This window comes from Pseudochaenichthys georgianus, chromosome 18, assembly GCF_902827115.2.
Source record: "Pseudochaenichthys georgianus chromosome 18, fPseGeo1.2, whole genome shotgun sequence".
NCBI lineage: Eukaryota > Metazoa > Chordata > Actinopteri > Perciformes > Channichthyidae > Pseudochaenichthys > Pseudochaenichthys georgianus.
Window position 1 is genome coordinate 22309592 of NC_047520.1, and position 20835 is coordinate 22330426.

At 41.7% G+C, this 20835-nt stretch overlaps 1 protein-coding gene across 2 annotated transcripts in view; it reads right to left on the reverse strand.

Moving 5' to 3' along the window:
• Nucleotides 1-20835, reverse strand: part of lrch4 (leucine-rich repeats and calponin homology (CH) domain containing 4) — a 70915-nt gene that overhangs the window by 30583 nt on the left and 19497 nt on the right. For both annotated transcript variants that reach the window (XM_034106128.2, XM_034106127.2), the window contains exon 2: nt 143-287. In XM_034106128.2, coding sequence (XP_033962019.1) covers nt 143-287 — 145 coding nt within the window. The remainder of the gene's footprint in view (nt 1-142; nt 288-20835) is intronic.

The following is a 20835-nucleotide window of genomic DNA, read 5'->3' on the forward strand; positions in this document are numbered from 1 at the left end:
GTCAGGTGGGAGTGTGTGTGTCGGGCCCCTTTCAGAAGGGTACACTTTAAATGTGAACTTTAGAGACATATACAACCAGTGTGCAAGTCATTGAAAGTACAATAGCATGAGGGGATTCGATGCAGACGTGGTGCTGAGTTACCTGAGGTTGAGGTAGGTGAGGGCCTGCAGGTTGCCCAGGCTGGAGGACAATGAACGCATCCCATTGTGGTAAAGACTCAGCGTCTCCACGGAGATGAACTGACACAGCTCCTCCGGCAGCTCACACAGGCGGTTCTTGGACAGATCTGACGACAGACAAAACGACCAAACATTAGACTGGTCCATCAGAGTTCACCCAGTATCACGCGGCAACCACCCAGAGACAGTGAGACACCATCGGAGAGTAGTGAACCAACTTTCCACAAACTTTTAAACTTGGGATGGAATTTCAGTAGGAATGGGAATAGCAACATATCTGGCGATTGTTGTAGGCCAGATTTCTTTTTGATTTATTTAGTGGAATTTCAGGAAAGAGAGCTTCAGGTAGGGCGAAGCATTTCATTTGTTCTCAAAAACGAACATCTATGAATCAACTAAGGAGAAGAGAGCTTTGGGGCCTCTTGGAGAGTCAGCGGTTAACACATCTAAACCATGAACACCAATGTACCATTTCTAAAGTGTGTTCCATGTCATTAACCTAAGCCCTCATGTTTCCTGTCACTTCCAATTTTGAAATAATGGCATTATGCCATTCAAAATAATAATAATAATAATAATAATAATAATAATAATGAAGGAGAGCTTTAATAGAAATTAAACTTCTTTGCCCTCGAGACAATCAACAGAGAATTTGATGGAATCAAAAACAAATGTTTCCAAACCAAGACGAAAAGTCTTGGGAAAGCAAATGTAAGTAAAGAGTTTACTTCGATGGGTGCAGACGTGAGTTGGAAAAGAACTTCCATCGAAGGTCGAGTATTCACCCGAAAGAGAGAAATGCAAATGGTACAGCAGAGGCCCAGATACCCTGCCTGCTGGTCCAAAGTATGGCTTAGGCCAGTGGTTTTCAAACTGTGGGGCGAAGATTATTTTATTTTATTATTTCCTCCTTTTAGCTTTGTGAAGCACCTTGAGATGACATTGTTTTTAAAGTATGCTATATCAATCAAATGTATTATTATTATTCAATTGTAAACAAACACTGCTGGAAAACATCTCATTGGTCAGAGCTGTGGGCGAATGCTGCCTTTTGCAACATCCTACTTGTGAGAGAGGCTGTTCTGCTGTTGCTGCCGTCAAAACCAAACAGATCAAAGCTGAACATTGAGAATGAACTGAGAGGCGGTCTCAAAACAGCAGCCCCGCTCTGAGAAGACCTGCGAGGGAACGCAAGCACACAAGTCACTGATGAGCGAGTGTGGAATAGGAATGGAAAGTGATGTGATCGTTTGCAACCTGCAGTAGAAATAGTAGTTCATTCATATATTTCCCTTAAAGACATTTGAATTTAAAAATCTACTACTCCGGGAAGAAGGCCTGCTAGTTTTAATTAGGCCAAATTAATTCACAGTATTACAAGCACTTTAGTTCATGTGTAAATGTGTTTAGTTCATAATAAAATATACAATGATAGTTGGATCTTTGTATCTTCTTATTATTAGCAGAGAAAATGTGATGTTTTTACAACAATATACAATAAATCCTACCAATATAGATGGGAACCGGGTTGGGGGGGGTCCCGAAAATATTTCCAATACCCAAGGGGGTCCCGACTGAAAAAGTTTGGGAACCACTGTGTTAGGCAGAATCCTAAAACTCCCATGACGGCACCTGACAATATGTTTTCTTACACTTCTATTGCCCGCGGCATGTAACGCAAGCTTTCTGTGACCATGTTTCAGTATCTAACCTCCAACGGAGATCTTAACCCAGGTGACATCAATCAAATTCATACTTTGGCTTTATGTTGTGCCGCTTTGTGCCAAACGACAGCATCTACACTATCTTTTTAAATCACAAGCGTCGGGAACCCACACGGACCTGACAGAATCTTGGCCAACACTCGCCCCGCTCTGAGAAGGAAGGAACAGGCTGCTTTCTGTTCACAGTTACTTGAATATAGCCATCCATTTTAGAGATTCTTTTTTTTGGAGAGATTGGGTTAGATGTTAAAAGTCAGGAATGTATTTCCACCAATAATACTAGTATTCTTCAAGGTTTAGCTCAGATATTAAGTCGTGTTCTGATGAATGCAACGCGCTTTCAATTAGAGTGGAACCACATTAAGAATACATTCCCCTGTGATGCTATGACACTAATTGCTTTTGTTCATGTAAACATGTTGGCATTTGCCTGGCGTGGAAAAATACAGTCAGTTAACTTTCTGCCCTTTTATACCGTATGTAATCATGGGTAAATCATGACAACACTGGATTCATGTCTAAACAAAAATAAGCATTATTTGCAGCCCTTAATTATTTGCTTTTGATTGAATTCTCTATTTTCACATTTCTTTGATTTAAAAAATAAATCATTTAAGACGCAATGAAAAGAAACAACACATTCTCAAAGCTCTAACAATAGATCTGGGTTTTTTTTACCACTTTTTCAGTCAATCAATCAAATTCCTCTCAAGACCAATATGTTCTGTTTCACTCCAAACCTCACATCAACAACAATGAAGATGTACCTGCTATAACTGAGATGGCAGATTCATTATCGACATCACCCCCCACCACCCTCTGTATATGCTGCTTCTCCAACACCCACCTTTAGGCAGCCACTGTTCTCCACCCCCCTCCTAATGACAGTAGTGCTGGGCGTGCTCATATTGACCCGGTCATTAACATATCCTCTTCTGTGTGGCCTGAACTCTACATCAGGCTGTGCGGGATACAAGAAGAGTGAGCATGCAGCAGACACAATAACGCATCAATAGATTGTGTATCAGCATTAGCACGGAGCGCTCGCTGGCAGCCACACGAGACAGAAGCCTATTGGTTCTGGTTGGAAGTCGCAGGGCTCCCTCTCTTTGTTGGGGCTTCTGTGGAGCCTTTTATCTTTGCAGTATGAAAGATGACAAAGATCAGAAAGAAAGAATACATCTTTGACTGTTGTGTTCAGTAAGATGGGATATAGTAACAATGGGGCATGGAGTATAACTCACTGATATGACACACATTGTGCAGCTACATTGGAATACATTTCTTGTACAGTTAAGAGTGTTTTTAGTATGGATTTCGCTTCATCTTAAGAGTTGTTTCTTTATGACCAGTATCAGTCTTTGTTTTTAAGATATACAGGATACAGAACTGCGGCTGATTCTTTGATGGCCAGGAAATTAATCAGCCACTTCTCTAATAACTACTTGATGGTTTTGTCAACATTGTGCACTGCTTTCTCTTAGGTGAGAGTGAAGTAGATACTTTTATTTAAACAGTGTCAGACAGGAAAGCAATCTGAAGGCATTTTAAGCCAATTCTCACTACTTTGGACATTCTAAAACAAAACAATAAAAAAGATATTCTAATAAGTTATTACTAATTTAAAAAACAAAACAAATCTTTCTCTGATCTCTAATCATACGTATGAATAAGAAAGGAAGGGAAATGTGGTCTAACTATTTGTTACTACATACCAATAAGCCATGCACTATATTATAGAGACAATGTAAGACTGAGCAAAGACGAGAGCGAGTGTTTCATATTCACCCATTCACACGGCCTAATAAATACAGCCCCATGGTTCAGTGTGTGTGTGTGTGTGTGTGTGTGTGTGTGTGTGTGTGTGTGTGTGTGTGTGTGTGTGAGAAATGTGAGAGTGGCTAGATGATACTGTACAGGAGCTCTAAAGCCTGATCTCTCCCCGTCTTCACTGTCCCATAGCTGGAGGGGGGCTGTCTGAACAATAGATGGGGGTTGAAATAGCAGTGAAACGTGTGTATGTGTGTGTGTGTGTGTGTGTGTGTGTGTGTGTGTGTGTGTGTGTGTGTGTGTGTGTGTGTGTGTGTGTGTGTGTGTGTGTGTGTGTGTGTGTGTGCGTGCTCTGGGGGATGGAGGGGTTGTCTAACCTCTGTTTTTGTTGTTGCAGAAAACTACACATCTGAGAGCTTTAGTTTAGTTTAAAAACAGAGGGATGGTTTGGATGGAACTTATTTCTACTACAAACATATTTGCTGCACAACACATGCATACACACAATAGTACAGTAATACTATACTTGTGAGCACCTTGCAATGACCCATGTATTCCCTAAACGTAACAGTAGCGGGCCATGCATTTCACAGCTAGGCCTTCAGTAGTGTCCTACCTGAATAAATCCACCTCGTAATTAGGGTTGCCAGAAACTGACCATGATCAAAATCGATTATTCGGCAGCCCTGGCTTCGCACTCAAATGCGAACGCATTGTTGAGGTTGAGTTGTGATAGACCAACGTCTTTTCGCAGAGCTTGCATTTAACTTCCTTTGGACTTGTAAGTTCGAAGTAGTTCCACGAGGAGGAACTCTTTTTACCTGCCGCTTTGTTCATCTTTAGTCGCACGAGAGAGGGGGGGCGGGGGTGGGGTCGGTGTGTAGCTGCTGCAGCAGCAGTCTGCTCTGCGCAGGCTTCCTCCAAGTTTACAGTAAAACAAACTGGTGGTGTGACCAATGGCCATTTACAATTATTAATACTATTACTATTATTAGCATATATATATTTATATATATATTTTGGTTGAAACTAAGCCAGAAAAAAAAAAAAAAACATAAATAATAATAAAAAAATTTTAAATAATAAAAAAAAAATATATAAATAAAATCGATTTTTAAAAATAATATTCGATTATGGAGACTGTAACGAATATTCGAATAATCGAATAATCGCTGGCATCCCTACTCGTAATGCCATCACTATGACGTCACAGCTATAGAAACCATTCATACAGAAACGCAGTATAACAGGGTGCTGCATCACAGACGGGTATCTAATGAAGCACAATGAATGCCATTACTAAAGGAAGAAACCCAAATAACATAATGCAACAAGTGTCTTTTCACTGCAGCCACAGAAATGCAGAAATGCTTCAAAATGTACTCCACAAAATTACAAGACAATATAATCTTTTTAAATAAAAGTCATTATAATATCCTCACCAATACGTTTGATTATCTCTACACCAAATCCCTCCTCAAGAACAGTTCAGTTACTCTGTTGTACAGAGGACCTGTGTTTTCAGTTCCAATGATAAGTCCCGTTCCATCACCATGGAAGCTAACGTTGAAGTCCAGTCTATCCATCGATAGCCTACTGCTATATATCGAGCTCGATCGTCGATTTCCAATGATTTAATGTAATTGTTTGCCTGTCTGGCCATCGTAACCGGCTCTTTGAAAATCCAAAGATCCACGGTTTTCTTACATTTCTGATCGGATTGGCAAAAACGTCAGAATTTACATCGACCGCTATTCAAATGACAGCTTTGTTTTCCCCCAAAAGTGGGCGGAGCCGTACTTTTTGCCCGGAAGTGACGCATGTCTCTCATCTATGCCGGCTCATGCGGGACCCGGCAGATAGTCTAAAATGCTGCGGTGATGAAACGCAAGGATTATTAGATCAAGGATTCTCTCTGAAACAGTCTGGAGCTCAAAGGCTTTCTCTCTTGCCGGTTATACCACAAGGTGAGTTCCTTTTATTTCCTGCTTCTTCACACACATGCTCTCTTCAGTACAGGTTAGCTCTGAGCCACTTGTGTGACGGACAAAAGAGTATGTGACAGACAAGAATAGTCAACTCTAATGTCGAACACTTAATGTGGAGAAAGAGATGTCCTGGATGGGTTGATTGTGCGTTGATCTGTTGGCAATGCCTCGGGGTTCCGGTGGGCATGTAAACAAATGCATAATGCTGCGCTATACTTTGTGGCCTCACCCGGTTGCATAGCGACGCTTATTGTTTAGGTGTCTTTTAATAAGCAGGTAGTCCTATCATTAGCTAGAACTAGCTGGATCTGATCGATATGGACATAAACGCGAGTGAAGTCTAATCTGACGGGAGAGAGAGGTCAGCTGCTTCTGACGAGTCGACACGCAGCTCTGCATGATCACATGCAGCGGTGAGCGGACAAAACACACACTTCAGGTTAGAATATCACACGTAGCTATTTTAATGACCTCTCAAACTACCGTAACTAGTTATAGATATGTTTAGTTTGACTGTCGGGTCACTCATTACTGATCCTCGAGCTGCATGAGACTGACGGGCTGTCAGGAGAGGGTGAGCGCTCCGTTTATTATTCCCGTGTTATTGTAAATTACTGAACACGTTTGAATAATGTAGTTAATCTACTAGAATTAGTTTAATATCGAATAATATCAATTTGTTTTAAAGCTCAATAAATAACAAAAAAGACCTTTGATCGGCACTTTTCTCATTTTGTCCGGAAGATTTAAACTTTAACGGAGATGTTGACCGGCGAAAAAATATTCTAACGGGAACTCTGCTCCGAGTGTTAGCGATGCTAATGTAAACACCGACCATATTACGTCCAAAACAGTCGGGCATTGTTTCTGATAGTGCTGTGGGTCTGCCGCCGATATTACGTCATATCAGACGCACATCTGGATCAGCTCCGTTGTAGCCCCGTTTTAAGAGATTTGGAGAGAGGGTTTTATTTTCTGGCGCTGCGTGAGTTCCCCGACACACCGGGGACACATTTATGTATAAAAGACATCAACAAGTGCATTTTGCATGATAGGTCCCCTTTAAAGTTTACTCAGTGAAGGAGAAGGTCTTGCTGGCCCCGATGGCTCACCACGGAAACTTAACCAGTACATTAAATACACTCCTGAACAAAATCTTAAGACCGGAGGGGAAATTACAAGAATTCCCATTTCACACTCGTGGATTGTAACCAAGTTGTAAGTGGAGCTTCAAAATGCACAAAGAAGAAACAGAAGCAAGAGACCAAACATAGAGTAGATAAAGGTTATTGAAAACTGAATTTTAAACTCTTACAGGCTGTTCATTTAGACCCTCCAGAAAAACGCGATTCTGCGATCGCAGAATTTACCGCATAATCAGCAAAATAGCGCAGATTTTTAAAAGGCCGCATATTTATCAAAAGGCCGCATAATCTCCGCATTTTTCCACACAAAGTTGAGAAAAAAAAAAAGTTAACTCCGCTTGACGTGAAGTGATGATGATGATGTTGACGCAACGTCATCAGCTCGCGCATCACAGAAGGTAAACAACACCGTAGAGTGAACGTGTGGAGCTCACACGAGAGAGAAAACACCAAGATGAAAACGTCTAATCCATCTCGTTTACCGACGAACATTTCTGCTAAAGACCGGGCAAAGCAGTTCCCCGATGTCTTGCACGAAAGTGGGGGGAAACTATTCTGCACCCCGTGCAACTGTGTTGGAGCATAAAAGAAGATCGACGGTGACGACCCACTTTGATTCATTCAAACATTCGAACATGCTTTCTGCTGCTGCGGACAAGAAAGCCAAACAACTCACGTTCACCGAGGCATCGGCCTCCAAAACCCTTTCGAGGGCTACAAGGAACGAAGTGAGAAGCCTACAAGACTGAAGCTGGTCAGATAACGAACGAGTAATGAAAACAGAATGAGGCGGAGAAGTGTGTGTGTGTGTGTGTGTGTGTGTGTGTGTGTGTGTGTGTGTGTGTGTGTGTGTGTGTGTGTGTGTGTGTGTGTGTGTGTGTGTGTGTGTGTGTGTGTGTGTGTGAGAGAGAGAGAGAGTGTGATTAAAATAAATACACATTGAATGTGTTTAATTGAATAGTAAAGGGGTTTAACGTTAGTGGCAGGTTGTGTGTGAGAGAGAATAAATAAATAAGACAGCCCAATATTTATTTTTTCCGCATATTTCGCAACTCCCCGCAATTTCACCGCATAAAATCACATAAAACCCCGCATGTTTGCCCGCATAATCAAGGATTTTTGCCCGCGTTTTTCTGGAGGGTCTATTCATTAGCTAATCAAAAGTGTATGACCATAGTTAAAAAAAGAAGGAACAAAAAGAACTTAAAGGTCCCATGTCACGGCCATTTCTACTGATCATAGTTCCAGTGTTGAGCTCTACTAGAATAGATTCACATTGTTCAATGTTCCAAACTCACATTGGTTTCTCACAGCGTCTCTGTATAGTCTGTGTATTCACTCTCTGTGCTACACGGCTTGTTGAAGCTCCTGGCCCCCCCCTCCCTGTGAGCCCACTGTGCTCTGATTGGTCTACCACTATGGTCCACCACCGTTACAGCGGAACATCAGTGTGTTACAATGGCGTTTGTTAGCAACCAGAAAATGACACCAGTAAGGACAAACAGATGAGAATGCTGCGTGGGGTCTGGGGGCCGTGTTGGCGGGACGTTGCACGGCTCGCTGCTGCGAGGAGCGGACAGTGTGAGCTGGGTTCACTTCCTGCTTGCTGCGTGGGGTCTGCGAGACTGTTTAACCCCCATCTGCGAGGCTCCACTAGCACCCGCAACCCCCCCCCCCCCCGTCACAGTTTCACTGCTGAGAGAGTGTGTGTGTGAGGAGCTCCACGTCACTGTACCCAGGAAGTAAACGATGGAAAAAGAGAAATGTCCAACGAGGCGTTCTGGGGCAGCGCAGACAGGTCTTCTCTGTGTTAGAGTTGTACTCCCTACAGGGTGCACTTTGAGGGTGTGTGACTCTGCAGAGCGTTCACATGCAGAAAGACCTTCATAACAACAAGGGGACGGGTCATAACCGGAAGAGCACGACATGGGCCCTTTAAAGTGTCAAAAATAAACTCAGTAGTGAGTAGCCCCACCGTTGTTGTTGATAACTTCAACATTAGTTTAGGAATGCTTGATGGTGAGGCATTTTCTTTAAGCCCTTCTCTCGCAGATTCCGTCTTAAGGTTATTACATTATTAATTTTGATCGAGTTTTGGCCTGTGTGTTCACGGACAGCCCGTAGGATCTTTCGGCTCGGAGCAGGTGAGATTTGTTTGGGTCTACCACTTGTCCTGTAAGCCTCAGGATCTTTTGGGAAATGTAAAATGACCGTCTTACTGCTTCAAACCTCGGCAGGGATGGTGTGTGCGAGAGGCTTGCTGGCGCAGCTCAACAATCCTGCCACGTTCAAAGACAGAAAGCCTCTTCGCCTTTGCCATCAGGAGGTCATGACAGCGTGAACGCCTGATTGGAAAAGACCTTCTTAAGGCTTAAACAGCCTGTTTGAGTTGAACACAGCCTTTCGCTTCCCTTTTTATTCTTCAGAAGGTATTTCTACAAAACGTCCTGGAAGCTGTTGTAACAAAGCCAGACTCACTACGAGCATCATGGGAAAAGCATGTGCTGTGGAACGGACAGACAGCAGGACACTGACTTTAAACAGACATGAGGATAAGGAGGGCAGCATGACATGAGAACTAAGATCCTTCCGGTTTAAGCGCTGACTCCTTTAGTTTACACTGTCAAAATCCAGCTGAGACAATTCACAGCTGGCCTTAGGGTCCCTGTCCACTAGTGGTTCAATTCAGTTATGGTGAAATAGGAAGGTTATATTTCAAAGTTCTTTTTTATTTCTTTTTTTAACAATATTTGTATTGAAGTTTTCAAATACGGACGTTACAAATACATAAAATAACGAACATTACACATACATACATGGTCAGTCTAGGTGGCAGATACAGTCAGTACACAGATGATACCGAACAAACATTTGAGAGAATATGACGTGGGCGACCACACTGTAGAATCGTATTCCCGTTGCCCCGGTCTTTGGTGTTATTAATCATTACAAACATTATTTTTCAGAAACTCCATGAAGCTCCCCCAGAAAGCTTTCCTTTAGTAATTTATGTATGTATGTATGTATGTATGTATGTATGTATGTATTTAGTAATGTATGTTAGTTTTTCTAAAGCGACACATGCTGACAGATCCTTAATATATTTATTTATACTAGGTTTGTTCACATTTGTCCATTCTATAGCTATTGCCCTCTTAGCTTGTGAAAGACACACGTCTATAAGTGCACTCTCACTCTTCTTAGAAGTCTTTTGGACAAATACCCAGGATGCACAACTTTGGCTGACAAGGGATTTTCAGTTGTGTTATCTAATCGTGTTAAGAGCCTCCTTCCAAAAACTATTACCACATCACATTCCCACAAACAGTGAACGCATGATCCTTTAGCATCGTACATTAAAGCAGGTGTCCGGGGTATTGGGATTAAAGTGATGGCGTTATATACGTTCTTAAAATCCAAATGTATTGCATCAACTTAAGCCGTGTGTTGATTGTTTGTGTTTGAGCCTTCAGGCACACTTCAGACCATTCCTTTCCAGAGACTTCCTCTTGTAAATCAAGCCTCCAGCTTTTAGTTTATCTTCTGAAGATGCAGGTGACTTGTCTACAAAGCTTTTATCGAGCAGCGACAGCTGGCCTCTAGCCAGTGTTTAACTGTAATGTCTTCCAACATTGAGAGAGGTGGCTGAGTAAGTGAGCGGTTTTGAGATACAGATAAAATGTCTTATTTGTAAAAACTTAAAGAAGTGCTTAGAAGGAATATCATACTTTTCTTGTATTTCAGTAAATGACATTAATTTTCCATCATTGTACAAATCGGTAATCCTGCTTAATCCCTTGTTCGTCCAAGTCTTAAAACCAGCATCTTCTCTACCAGGTATAAATGAACTATTGCCCCATATGGGGGTGAAACCTGACAGTGGGGGGTGTCCCCTATATGTCGTTGGACCTCATGCCAGATGTGTATGGTATTTCTTAGAAAGGGGTTTTTGTGTTTTTCCCTAGCTTCTTTGGCTCAGAAGAATAAAGATAGCTACTAAGCGATAACCCTTGAGCTGAGCATGCTTCAATCTTGACCCGCGCTGGAGCTTCCTCTGGGGAGAAGTAGCACATGGCTGCTCTCAGTTGTGCTGCCCAATAGTACCAGCGTAGGTTGGCCAGTTTTAGACCCCCTCTGTCATAAGGCAAGTAGAGTAGGGTCAAACGGAGCCTAGAGCGTCTATTATTCCAGATAAAGTCGGGAAATATTTTCTTAAATCTTTGAAAAAATGACTCGGGTGGGGGTAAGGGGATTGATTGAAACAAATAGAGACATTTGGCTAATGTATTCATATTTAAGATGTTAACACGACCGATTAAGGAGATTTGATAAAAAAAGAACAACATCGTCCGCATGAAGATGATCCAAGTCACCGTCTGAGAACCAAGATACAGATGGAGAGTCTCTAATAGCCATGGCAAATGGCTCCATTGCTAACACAAACAGCAATGGGGAGAGGGGGCAGCCTGACGTATAGATCTGTACAATGAGAAGGATGTAGAAGTCATATTATTTGTCACCACTCCAGCTGTTGGGTTCTTATATCCTCCTGATCCATTTGAGAAAGCCGTCTCCTCTTCCAAACCTCTCCAACACTTCAAACAAATACTTCCACTCAATTTGGTCGAAGGCCTTCTCTGCGTCTAAGGACAGCAGTGCCATGTTAGGTGACCCTCTTTTTTCATAAAGAATATTTAGTAACATTATGAGAAGCTTGCCTTCCCTGAATAAAACCATTTAGATCATCTTTAATCATGGCAGGCAGTAGTTTGTTTAGGCGTCTCTCGACAACGTCTTGCATAACATGTTGCTATCTGTATTAAGCAGTGAGATTGGTCTTTACGATGCACAGTCAGTGGGGTCCTTTCCTGGTCTTAGCATCAGAGTGATTAGTGCCCCTCTAAGAGATGGTGGCAGGTCCTCCTTTCCGTATGACTCCAACAGCATATCTAAAGAGGTTGTAGTAGCTCATCTTTAAATTGTTTCTAGATTTCTACAGGAAGCCCATCTGGACCAGCCGCCTCCCCGTCATGCTGGTTATGGCTTCTGAAAGCTCGTCAGTTCCTATGATATGGTCTAGTCTTCCTTTTGAATCAGTTGAAATAGTGGGGAAAACTAATGAACTTAGAAAGTGTTCCTGTTGGCCTGAATCTTCATGTTCGGATGTATTACGTTTTTCATAAAACATTTTAAAAGCACTATTTATTTCTGCAGGGTCATTTGTTAATTGACCATTTGTTTTAATGCTGTTGATAGCCCTTTCAGATTGCAATTCTTTAATACGCCAAGCCAATATTTTGCCCGCCTTTTCTCCCTGATCGTAGTAGCTTTGTTTTAATCTTAGTAAGCTAGCAGCTGTCTGGTTACTCGATAATTCACTATATCAAGTCCTTAGGACCAAAAGTTCTGCTTGCAGTTCTGGGGAATCTTGGGTAACAATCCTATCCTCCAAACCTTTAATACAACCCTCCAGTGAATTTAATTTGGATTTAAAGGCTTTGTTCTGTGAGCTAGCATAGCTAATAATCATGCCCCTAATGTATGCCGTAAACGCTTCCCAGCGTACAGTTGGAGAGGTTTCGTTAGTATTCATGCTAAAGTAGAGGTCAATATGTATTCCTACAAATTCAACAAATGTTCTATCCTGTCGCCGATTCATAACAAGATCAGAGTTATTAAACAATAATGAAATTGGTGAATGGTCAGAGAGGATCCTCCTGTCATACCAACATGTTGTAATCCTTGACCTAAGACCCATAGAAACCAGGAAATAGTCTATACGTGAGTGTGTTTGGTGAGCGGCGGAAACACAAGAATATTCTCTGTAGCTGCTTTCAATGACCTCCAAACTTCACACAAATTAAAACCCTGGATCAGTTGTTTAAGGGTTTTCCTTGTTTGTGTGTGAGACAGGTCTGTCCCCCTTGATCCGTCTATACTGGGCTCTCGTGCACAATTGAAGACCCCCCTATGATATAATGGCCTGGGAGGGAGGATAAAGTTGAAACCGTTTTTTTGAAGAAGAAGGGAACATCCTCATTAGGGCCGTCTATATTGACAATATTAAGGTTTCTGTAAGAAGGGTCCGTGAATGAGGAAATATCTGCCTCTTGGGTCGGAGATAGTCCTAATTATGTTCAAAGGAATGGATGTATGTATAAGAGTTAACATCCCTCTAGCATGGGAAGAATAGGAGGCCGCGATGACCTGCCCATTCCGTCTTCTCTGGATCTTATGAATATCACATTGTGGCAAATGCGATTCCTGTAAAAGCAGTATTTTGGAATTCAACCTCTTAGCTCTATTTAACACTTGCTTGAGTTTCGACCTTTTATTGAGCCCACGTACATTCCATGAAGTTATCTTAAATTCTGTATTGGAAGTCATATTCTGTTATCTAAACAAAAATACAACAGTATTTAGAAGAAACACCTGACTGAAATCAAACTGCCTATCAGACTGCTGAACACGACCCCATTTGCTGAGCGCAATATGAACAGAAAATAAACATCATGACATAAAACAAATTAAACCAAACACCCCATGTGGAATTCCCCAAACGAACCTCACCCCTCCCTTTGCTCAAACGATGAGCATCCCTTTCCCTCCTAAAGACTCATCATGGATCATGGAGCTATGCGGTCCACCAAACTGAGGAACAGAATAATGTCCACAAACAAGTCCCTAAAGTGTCGCTGCGCCCTAATTTCCATACAAATTATAGAAATGGTAACAAAGGGAATGAATAAAACAAAACTCTTCTATAAAATATTTCACTTTAACTTGTCGATGTTTTAATTCACGAGGCAGCATGCTGCCATTGCTAGGATCTAAAATGTAGATTATTATCATTTTATATCTAATGAAAATTATATAAAATGTGAATTTGGGAGTGTAAAGGCATAACTTAGATTTAACCGTTCAAGGACAGAACTTATTCTTAACAGTATCAATAACAGAAAACACACTTCTTCAACAGCGTAATATAATACCTGTAAACAGATATACCAGTGTATAGCCTACATACATATTATTACTGCTAAATACTGCAAAGACAACACTTTACTTTGACAGTGTATATAGCAGATTTAGTCCCTTTACAGCAGGGGTGGGGAACCTTTTTCCTCTCAAGGGCCATTTCAATGTTTTCAACATCCTCCGAGGGCCGTACAAATGATTGACCTCTGCTTAAAAATACTAAAATCACAGCCCACTCATTTCACCTTTCTTTCATGATGTGCAATTTTTTAAATGTTGAAGTTAAAAGCATCAATGTGGTGCACTTTGAGAGCAAAATTAGGAGATCTATGGATACATCTCTCAACACCCATATGAAACAGAACTGTAAATAGATTTTCTTTTTCTTTATGGATATTTTACAAATCACTCCCCTTTCAAACTGTATTCTTGTTTATTAATAACTTTTTTTTACTGTCATATAGTATTTTATAACTATAATGATCATATAAAGATGTGCCTTTACCTCACTGGTTGTAGAAAAAGCTTCTTATATTCGTTAGCATAGCTAGCTAACCAGATGCTAATAACAACAAAGTTATTGACTGTATGATCAGTATGACAGATCGCCACTGGGCTTTCAACTAAAGACACAGCCACGCAAAAACTACAGCATGTGTACGGCTCCTTATGGGTACTGCAATTTTTGGAAGTGCCGGAGCGGAGCTGTGTTCTGGTGCTCTCCGTCAGAACTACACCCCTCTCAGACGAGACATATACCACGTGATGACACGTTAGGCTTGTGTTGTGTTCAAGGACCTTGGCCAGGAAAAACAGGCACTCACTTGTTTAATTATTTTGCGGTCTAGATTTCTTTAATTTTTTTCTTTTTTGCGTGTGTTTATAAATTACCTTGAGGGCCACACCAAATGGTCTCACGGGCCGTATACGGCCCGGGGGCCGGAGGTTCCCCACCCCTGCTTTACAGTAACAAGTACTGCAGGCCATTCTTTATGGTAATCTCACCAGGTGCTTTCACAGAACTGTTCAGTCTCTGGGCCTCTCCTGGATCTTTTCCAGGAACGTGTGTACATCCGTAGGAGAGGTGAAGAGGTGAGAGTTGCCGTCATGCGTCACTCGGAAAGAGAATGATATTGTATTCCGTACCGCAGACCCATGTCTCTGCACCTCGTTTTAACTCCATCGTAGGCCCTGCGCTTTTTATCCGTCTCCTTGGCGACGTCATGGAAAAACATTATCCTGTATGATTTCATTTAATTTCAAACCTTTATTCAGGGTTCATACACTTTTTCACCAATGATTTTCCATGACTTTTCCATAACTTCTCAATGACCTTTACCTCATTTTCCATGACCAAACAAAAATCTCCACTGAAAATGGTTTATTTGAACATGTAACAGGAAAATAAGGTCTGCATATGAAACATGTTGTGCCTATCTAAAACAAATCCAATAGTAGGCTTACTAGCTTCTACACGCTGAAGCAACTGTAGTCAGGGAGGCAAAGTCATCAGGTATGAAAAAGGTGACAAGGATCCGAGCCCTGACCGACCCCACGGAATATCGGCTTTAAAATAATGAATAACAGATAATGTTAGCAGTCAGAACAACTAAAGCAGCAGGTAATAACAGCAACGCCAAAGAGTCACATCTAATAGAAATATATAAAAGCATTTATTTTAATTGTGTAGCAGTCAGTTTATAATTCTGGCAGCACTGTTGAGCATTTTGAAAATGTATTTTCATGCCTCTGTGCAAGGCTTAGTCTTTCTATCTTTATAGCCAGTGGTGTAACTAAGTTCATAAATTCAACAAGTACTATACGGGGGTACAATTTTGAGATACTTTATTAAGTATTTCAATGTTTTGCTACTTTGTACTTCTACTCCTCTACAGTTCAGAGGTACATGGTGTACTTCGACTCCGCTACAGTTCAGCGGTACATGGTGTACTTTGACTCCACTACAGTTCAGAGGTACATGGTGTACTTCGACTCCACTACAGTTCAGAGGTACATGGTGTACTTTGACTCCACTACAGTTCAGAGGTACATGGTGTACTTCTACTCACTACAGTTCAAAGGTACATGGTGTACTTCTACTCCACTACAGTTCAGAGGTACATGGTGTACTTCTACTCACTACAGTTCAGAGGTACATGGTGTACTTCGACTCCACGCCAGTTCAGAGGTACATGGTGTACTTCGACTCCACTGCAGTTCAGAGGTACATGGTGTACTTCTACTCCACTACATGTATTTAATCCCTTTAGTTACATTACAGATGTGGATGAATGATGTGAAATCTAATCAAGTGTTAAATCAGACTTTAGTTCCACCTGGAGTAAATCCACCAGCTACCCTGCAGTCTACAAAGTACTTCAGACTAGCTGCACCTTCACCAGCTTTGAGAACACTTTCATGATCAATCATTATAAAACATATCATATATTTTATTCTGAAATGGACCAATCTTCACAACGACTACTTTTACTGTCGCTACTTTCACTATATTTTGATGAGAATACTTTTCTACTTTCACTTGAGTAACATTTTGAATGCAGGACTTTTACTGAAACAGAGTATTGCTACGCTCTGGTACTTCTACTTTTAATCAAGTACAAGATCTGAGTACTTCTATTTTTATTAAAGTACAAGATCTGAGTACTTCTACTTTTATTAAGTACAAGATCTGAGTAGCCTACTTCTACTAAAGTACACGATCTGAGTACTTCTACTTTTAATCAAGTACAAGATCTATACTTATACCACCTGTTTATAGCCTATGAAAAAAACTATTAGAAAACGAAGGCTAAAGCTAACGTTAGCAGATAGTGACAATGTATGCTAGCTAGCTAGCTCAACGATTCCTTAAATGATATTGCGACAGAAAAACGTTCCAGTTCCCATCACGCTCTGCCGCTCTGCTCTGAATACCTGAACGGCCCGTTCTAACAGCGGTTCCAGGCAGGAAGACTCGAGCACACAGCTCGCACTTCATATATTAAAAAATAACACCATGCGCGTCATGATGGCACATAATAGCTCGCGACCGCAGATTATTTCAGCGATTAGATTAAATGTAAATTATATTTGACGCAACTTTAGTTACATTTCCATGACGTTTCCAAAACTTTGGGAACAATATTGTTTTCCATAACTTTTCCAGGGCCTGGAATTTGCATTTTCAATTTCCATGACTTTTCCAGGTTTTCAATGACCGTACGAACCCTGTTTATTTATACAGATAAATCCCATTGAGATCATTGATCTCTTTTCCAAGGGAGACCTGCTCAAGTAGTTCCACATGAAACATAAAACATAAACCGAACAACAAAAGGACATCATACAGCATCGTTTACATAATTATCCACATAAACAGGTACCAACAGCTTCTGATTGACTAGCATCCAACCGAGCTTTAAAAACATTTAGTGGCACCAGATTGTTCAGTTTCCATTTAATTTGCAGACTATTCCAAGACAGAGGAGCTGCGCATCTAAGAGCTGTCTTCCCTAAGACAGTCCTAGCAGTTGGCACATTTAATAAAACCACAGCATTCGATCTCAGGCAGTAGCCACTTACAATTCTCCGTGAGATCAGGGAGCAGATGATGTTTGTCAAAGTGGATTTGACCCTTTTCATATGCAGCCGACATCACTTTGGTTTTGTCCTTGTAGTTTAAGTACTGAATCAGAAGTGCTCGAGGCGGTGCGTTTGGCTTCGGTCTGCCAGATGCTGCAAACGAACCGGCACCCAGAATTTCAGGGATCCATTTTTCCAGAAAGGTGCATGCATCCTTCCCTTCGGCGTTTTCGGGCAAGCCTATCAGTCGCACATTAGATCTGCGGCTACGATTTTCCAGATCTTCCATTTTCGCCTCCAAGCTTTCCACCTGTTGTCTCAGCTGTTTCGTTGTTTTATTCAGCACTGAGGCATCGCCTTCCCCTGCTCCAAGCCGCTCCTCAGCCTCCGTTAATCGGCCATTGTTTTGTTTTAGTTCGCCTTCGATAGATTGTATTGAGTGTATCATTGTATTACATTTTGATGCAAAGTCTTCCTTCAGGTCTTTCTTTAAATTGTTGATTGCACTCAGGATTCCACCTGAGGATGTATCCTGCTGCAACAGCTCTTCTCCCGCCTCGTGTTCCGTGTCGGGAGCAAGGCCAGGTTGAGACAGCGGTGGCCAATCTTCTGCGGATAAAGTTTCCAAAACGTTGTCCTTTTTAGTTGTTTTCTTGCGTGGAGGCATTAGTCACACCGTTATGATTGTGTAAAATGCGTTTTCCTTTTAGTGAAAGCATGCGAGGAGAGATGCTAGTACTTAGCATACATACTGTGTAGTACCATGTTTCAACGACCAACAAAGTCAGGCTCTAAGAAAAGAAGAGAAAGGAGAGAAAGACAATAGAGAGGGACTAAAGGGCGACAGTATGTCACCCAGTTTTTCACAAGAAAAGGTGGGTGTGGTCCATGAGTGGAGGGGAGGAGGGGCTCTGTGAGGAAGTCTGAAGGAAGGGGCAGATTTTTTTCGGTTGTGTACTTTCAAATTCTAGCGCACTCGAGCTGGTTTCTCCATTCTTACCTACCTTACCTTTAATAAATGCCGGAACATTTTTAGCGCCTATTCATACTAACTCAGTTGTCCCTCCCCCTGGTGCCAGGTCCAACAGATCCATCTTTAGGCTCAGCAGCCCTGTCCCCCCAGAAGGCTGAACCTGAACCAGCTTTTCTCCAAACTGAAGGAGGTGAGCAGCATTGTGTTGAATGCCACTTAACATATCTGAAGGGAGACTGGAATACAATATATATATATATATATATATATATATATAAAAAAGCTAACATCTAATTTAAATTATACATTTCAAACACAGTATTTTCCCACATAGCCAATGATCTATATAAAACAAAAAACTGCTTTTACTCTATTTAGGATGATGGACAGTTTGAAGCATTTAGTGATGAGTCTGTAAACAAAATGTTAATCACTGACATTTTGGTTATGATATTAATACTAATGTTATTATATTAAAGCAGGGGTGGGGAACCTCCGGCCCCCGGGCCGTATACGGACCGCTAGACCATTTGGTACGGCCCTTGAGGTAATTCATAAACAAAGTGGCCTGTGCCTGGTGGTGGGGCCCAATGTGATATATTTTCACAATCCCTGGGGGCGCCCCTGCCCAGACCTTTCACTTCATCAGTGAATACATTGGATGCTCACTTGCCATGAAGATAAATGAACAGCTCACTTTAAATGGTTAACTTATTAACAGATCAATTTCCTGAGCAAACTGCATCAGCTGATGCAGACCGTGAGATATGAATGAAAGCTCCAGAAAAAGCTATTTAATTACCTTGTTTTTGAAATTAGGATTGTTTAGTTCAGTAACAGGGGCGGCTGTGGCTCAGTGGGTAGAGTGCTGGACTTTGAATCAGGGGATAGCAAGTTCGAGTCCCACTGCAGTCAGCATGTCGTTGTGTCCCTGGGACACAACGCCCCAAATTGCTCCTGTGGGGATTGCCCACAGTGCTGAGTGGATAAAAGCGTCTAACAAATGACATGTAATGTAATGTAGCACCTATTTGAAAAATATATCTGTTCTTCACTGATTTACCTGAACAGCATTTTTACATTACATTCGGTTCACCACTTTTCCAAACTGTGAAACAAAGAAGTAATAACTGTAACTATGAAAGCAGGTCATACAGCCTGAAGGAGTACTGAAGGATTTCAGAGGATAAGCACAACCTGGGAGGATTGGCCACTCAAAGCACAGCACTGTGTCTAATTACAGGTCACGATGCAGGGGGGGGGGGGGGAGGATCCACTCGAGACCTTGACGTCACTGCTGACCCGCTGACCTCTCTAACTAACCCCTGATAAGCAAGGCTTCAGTAAAGTCTCTTAACCCTTGAAGAGAAACGCACCAACACAGGCAGCTCGGCAAGTAGACCGTAGAACCAAGAAAGGGAAATGCAAGCAGCAACGCTTCCAGATGCGTAACATGGGGCCTCACTCAGGCACCGCTCAACACGCTGACATCAGCACTCGTGTCTCTATTGAAATGAGACTATTCTTCTACAAAACACTTTCTCACAGGTTCTTTGTATAGTTTTCTCCCAGTTCGGTGGATGTTGGTGTTTGTATCATGGAAACCACTCAATTATTATCAACAAAAGTCATTAATATAAGTCAATAGAACTTATAGACCCACTGTATTGTCTAACCTGTTTTGCACATTGTATTACCCACAGACATCATTCGACTAATGAAGTTCTTGTTGCTATGATTTAAAATAGGTGTTTGTGATTGGTGTCATTTGGTGCATTCACATATCAGGCATAATGTGGGAAAACAAAGTCAAGCTGAAGCTACAAATCACATCAAGTCAAGTCATGCTAATATTCTGTGACACTCAGAAACAAACATACGTTGTGTAATCGCTTATAGGTGCTTGGCCATGCTCCATCAGCCCTAAGGAAGGATGCTTTAAGGGTGTCCTGATCAAGGTTTTGGATATCATCCCAGTCATGTAATACTGGGCACATGCAGTCCCTCGTGTACCTCAATGATACAGGTGCCCAGTGCACACTCGGGCTACAAACTCAGAAGTTTAAGAAATAAAAAAATGTAGAAATTAAAATCTGTAGCCTTCAAACTTGCAACTTGACCAGGTCCAGGTTATGACATTAAATAACAGACGCTCGATGAATTTAAGTTGAGATGCAGACAGCTAGAGAGACGTACCACTCTGTTGGAAAGTGTGGGACCAAAGCAGTGGGACTACTGAGGTGGCTGCAGAGATCTTTGACCTGACAACTGTCTACTCTTTCTCACACGACTGAGATGAGAAGGCAGCTGCCATGGAAGTGAAGAGAGAGAGGAGAGATAAAAGGTCCCATCAAATATGCAGTAACATTCTTGCACAAAGGCCGTCTTAAAGGAAGCAGCTTTGCCACAACTGGCTGAAGTCCAAAGAAACACAGAAGGGTAGAGTAAAACAATATATCCTTTAGCCGATACCAAACCAGTCAAACATGCACGGT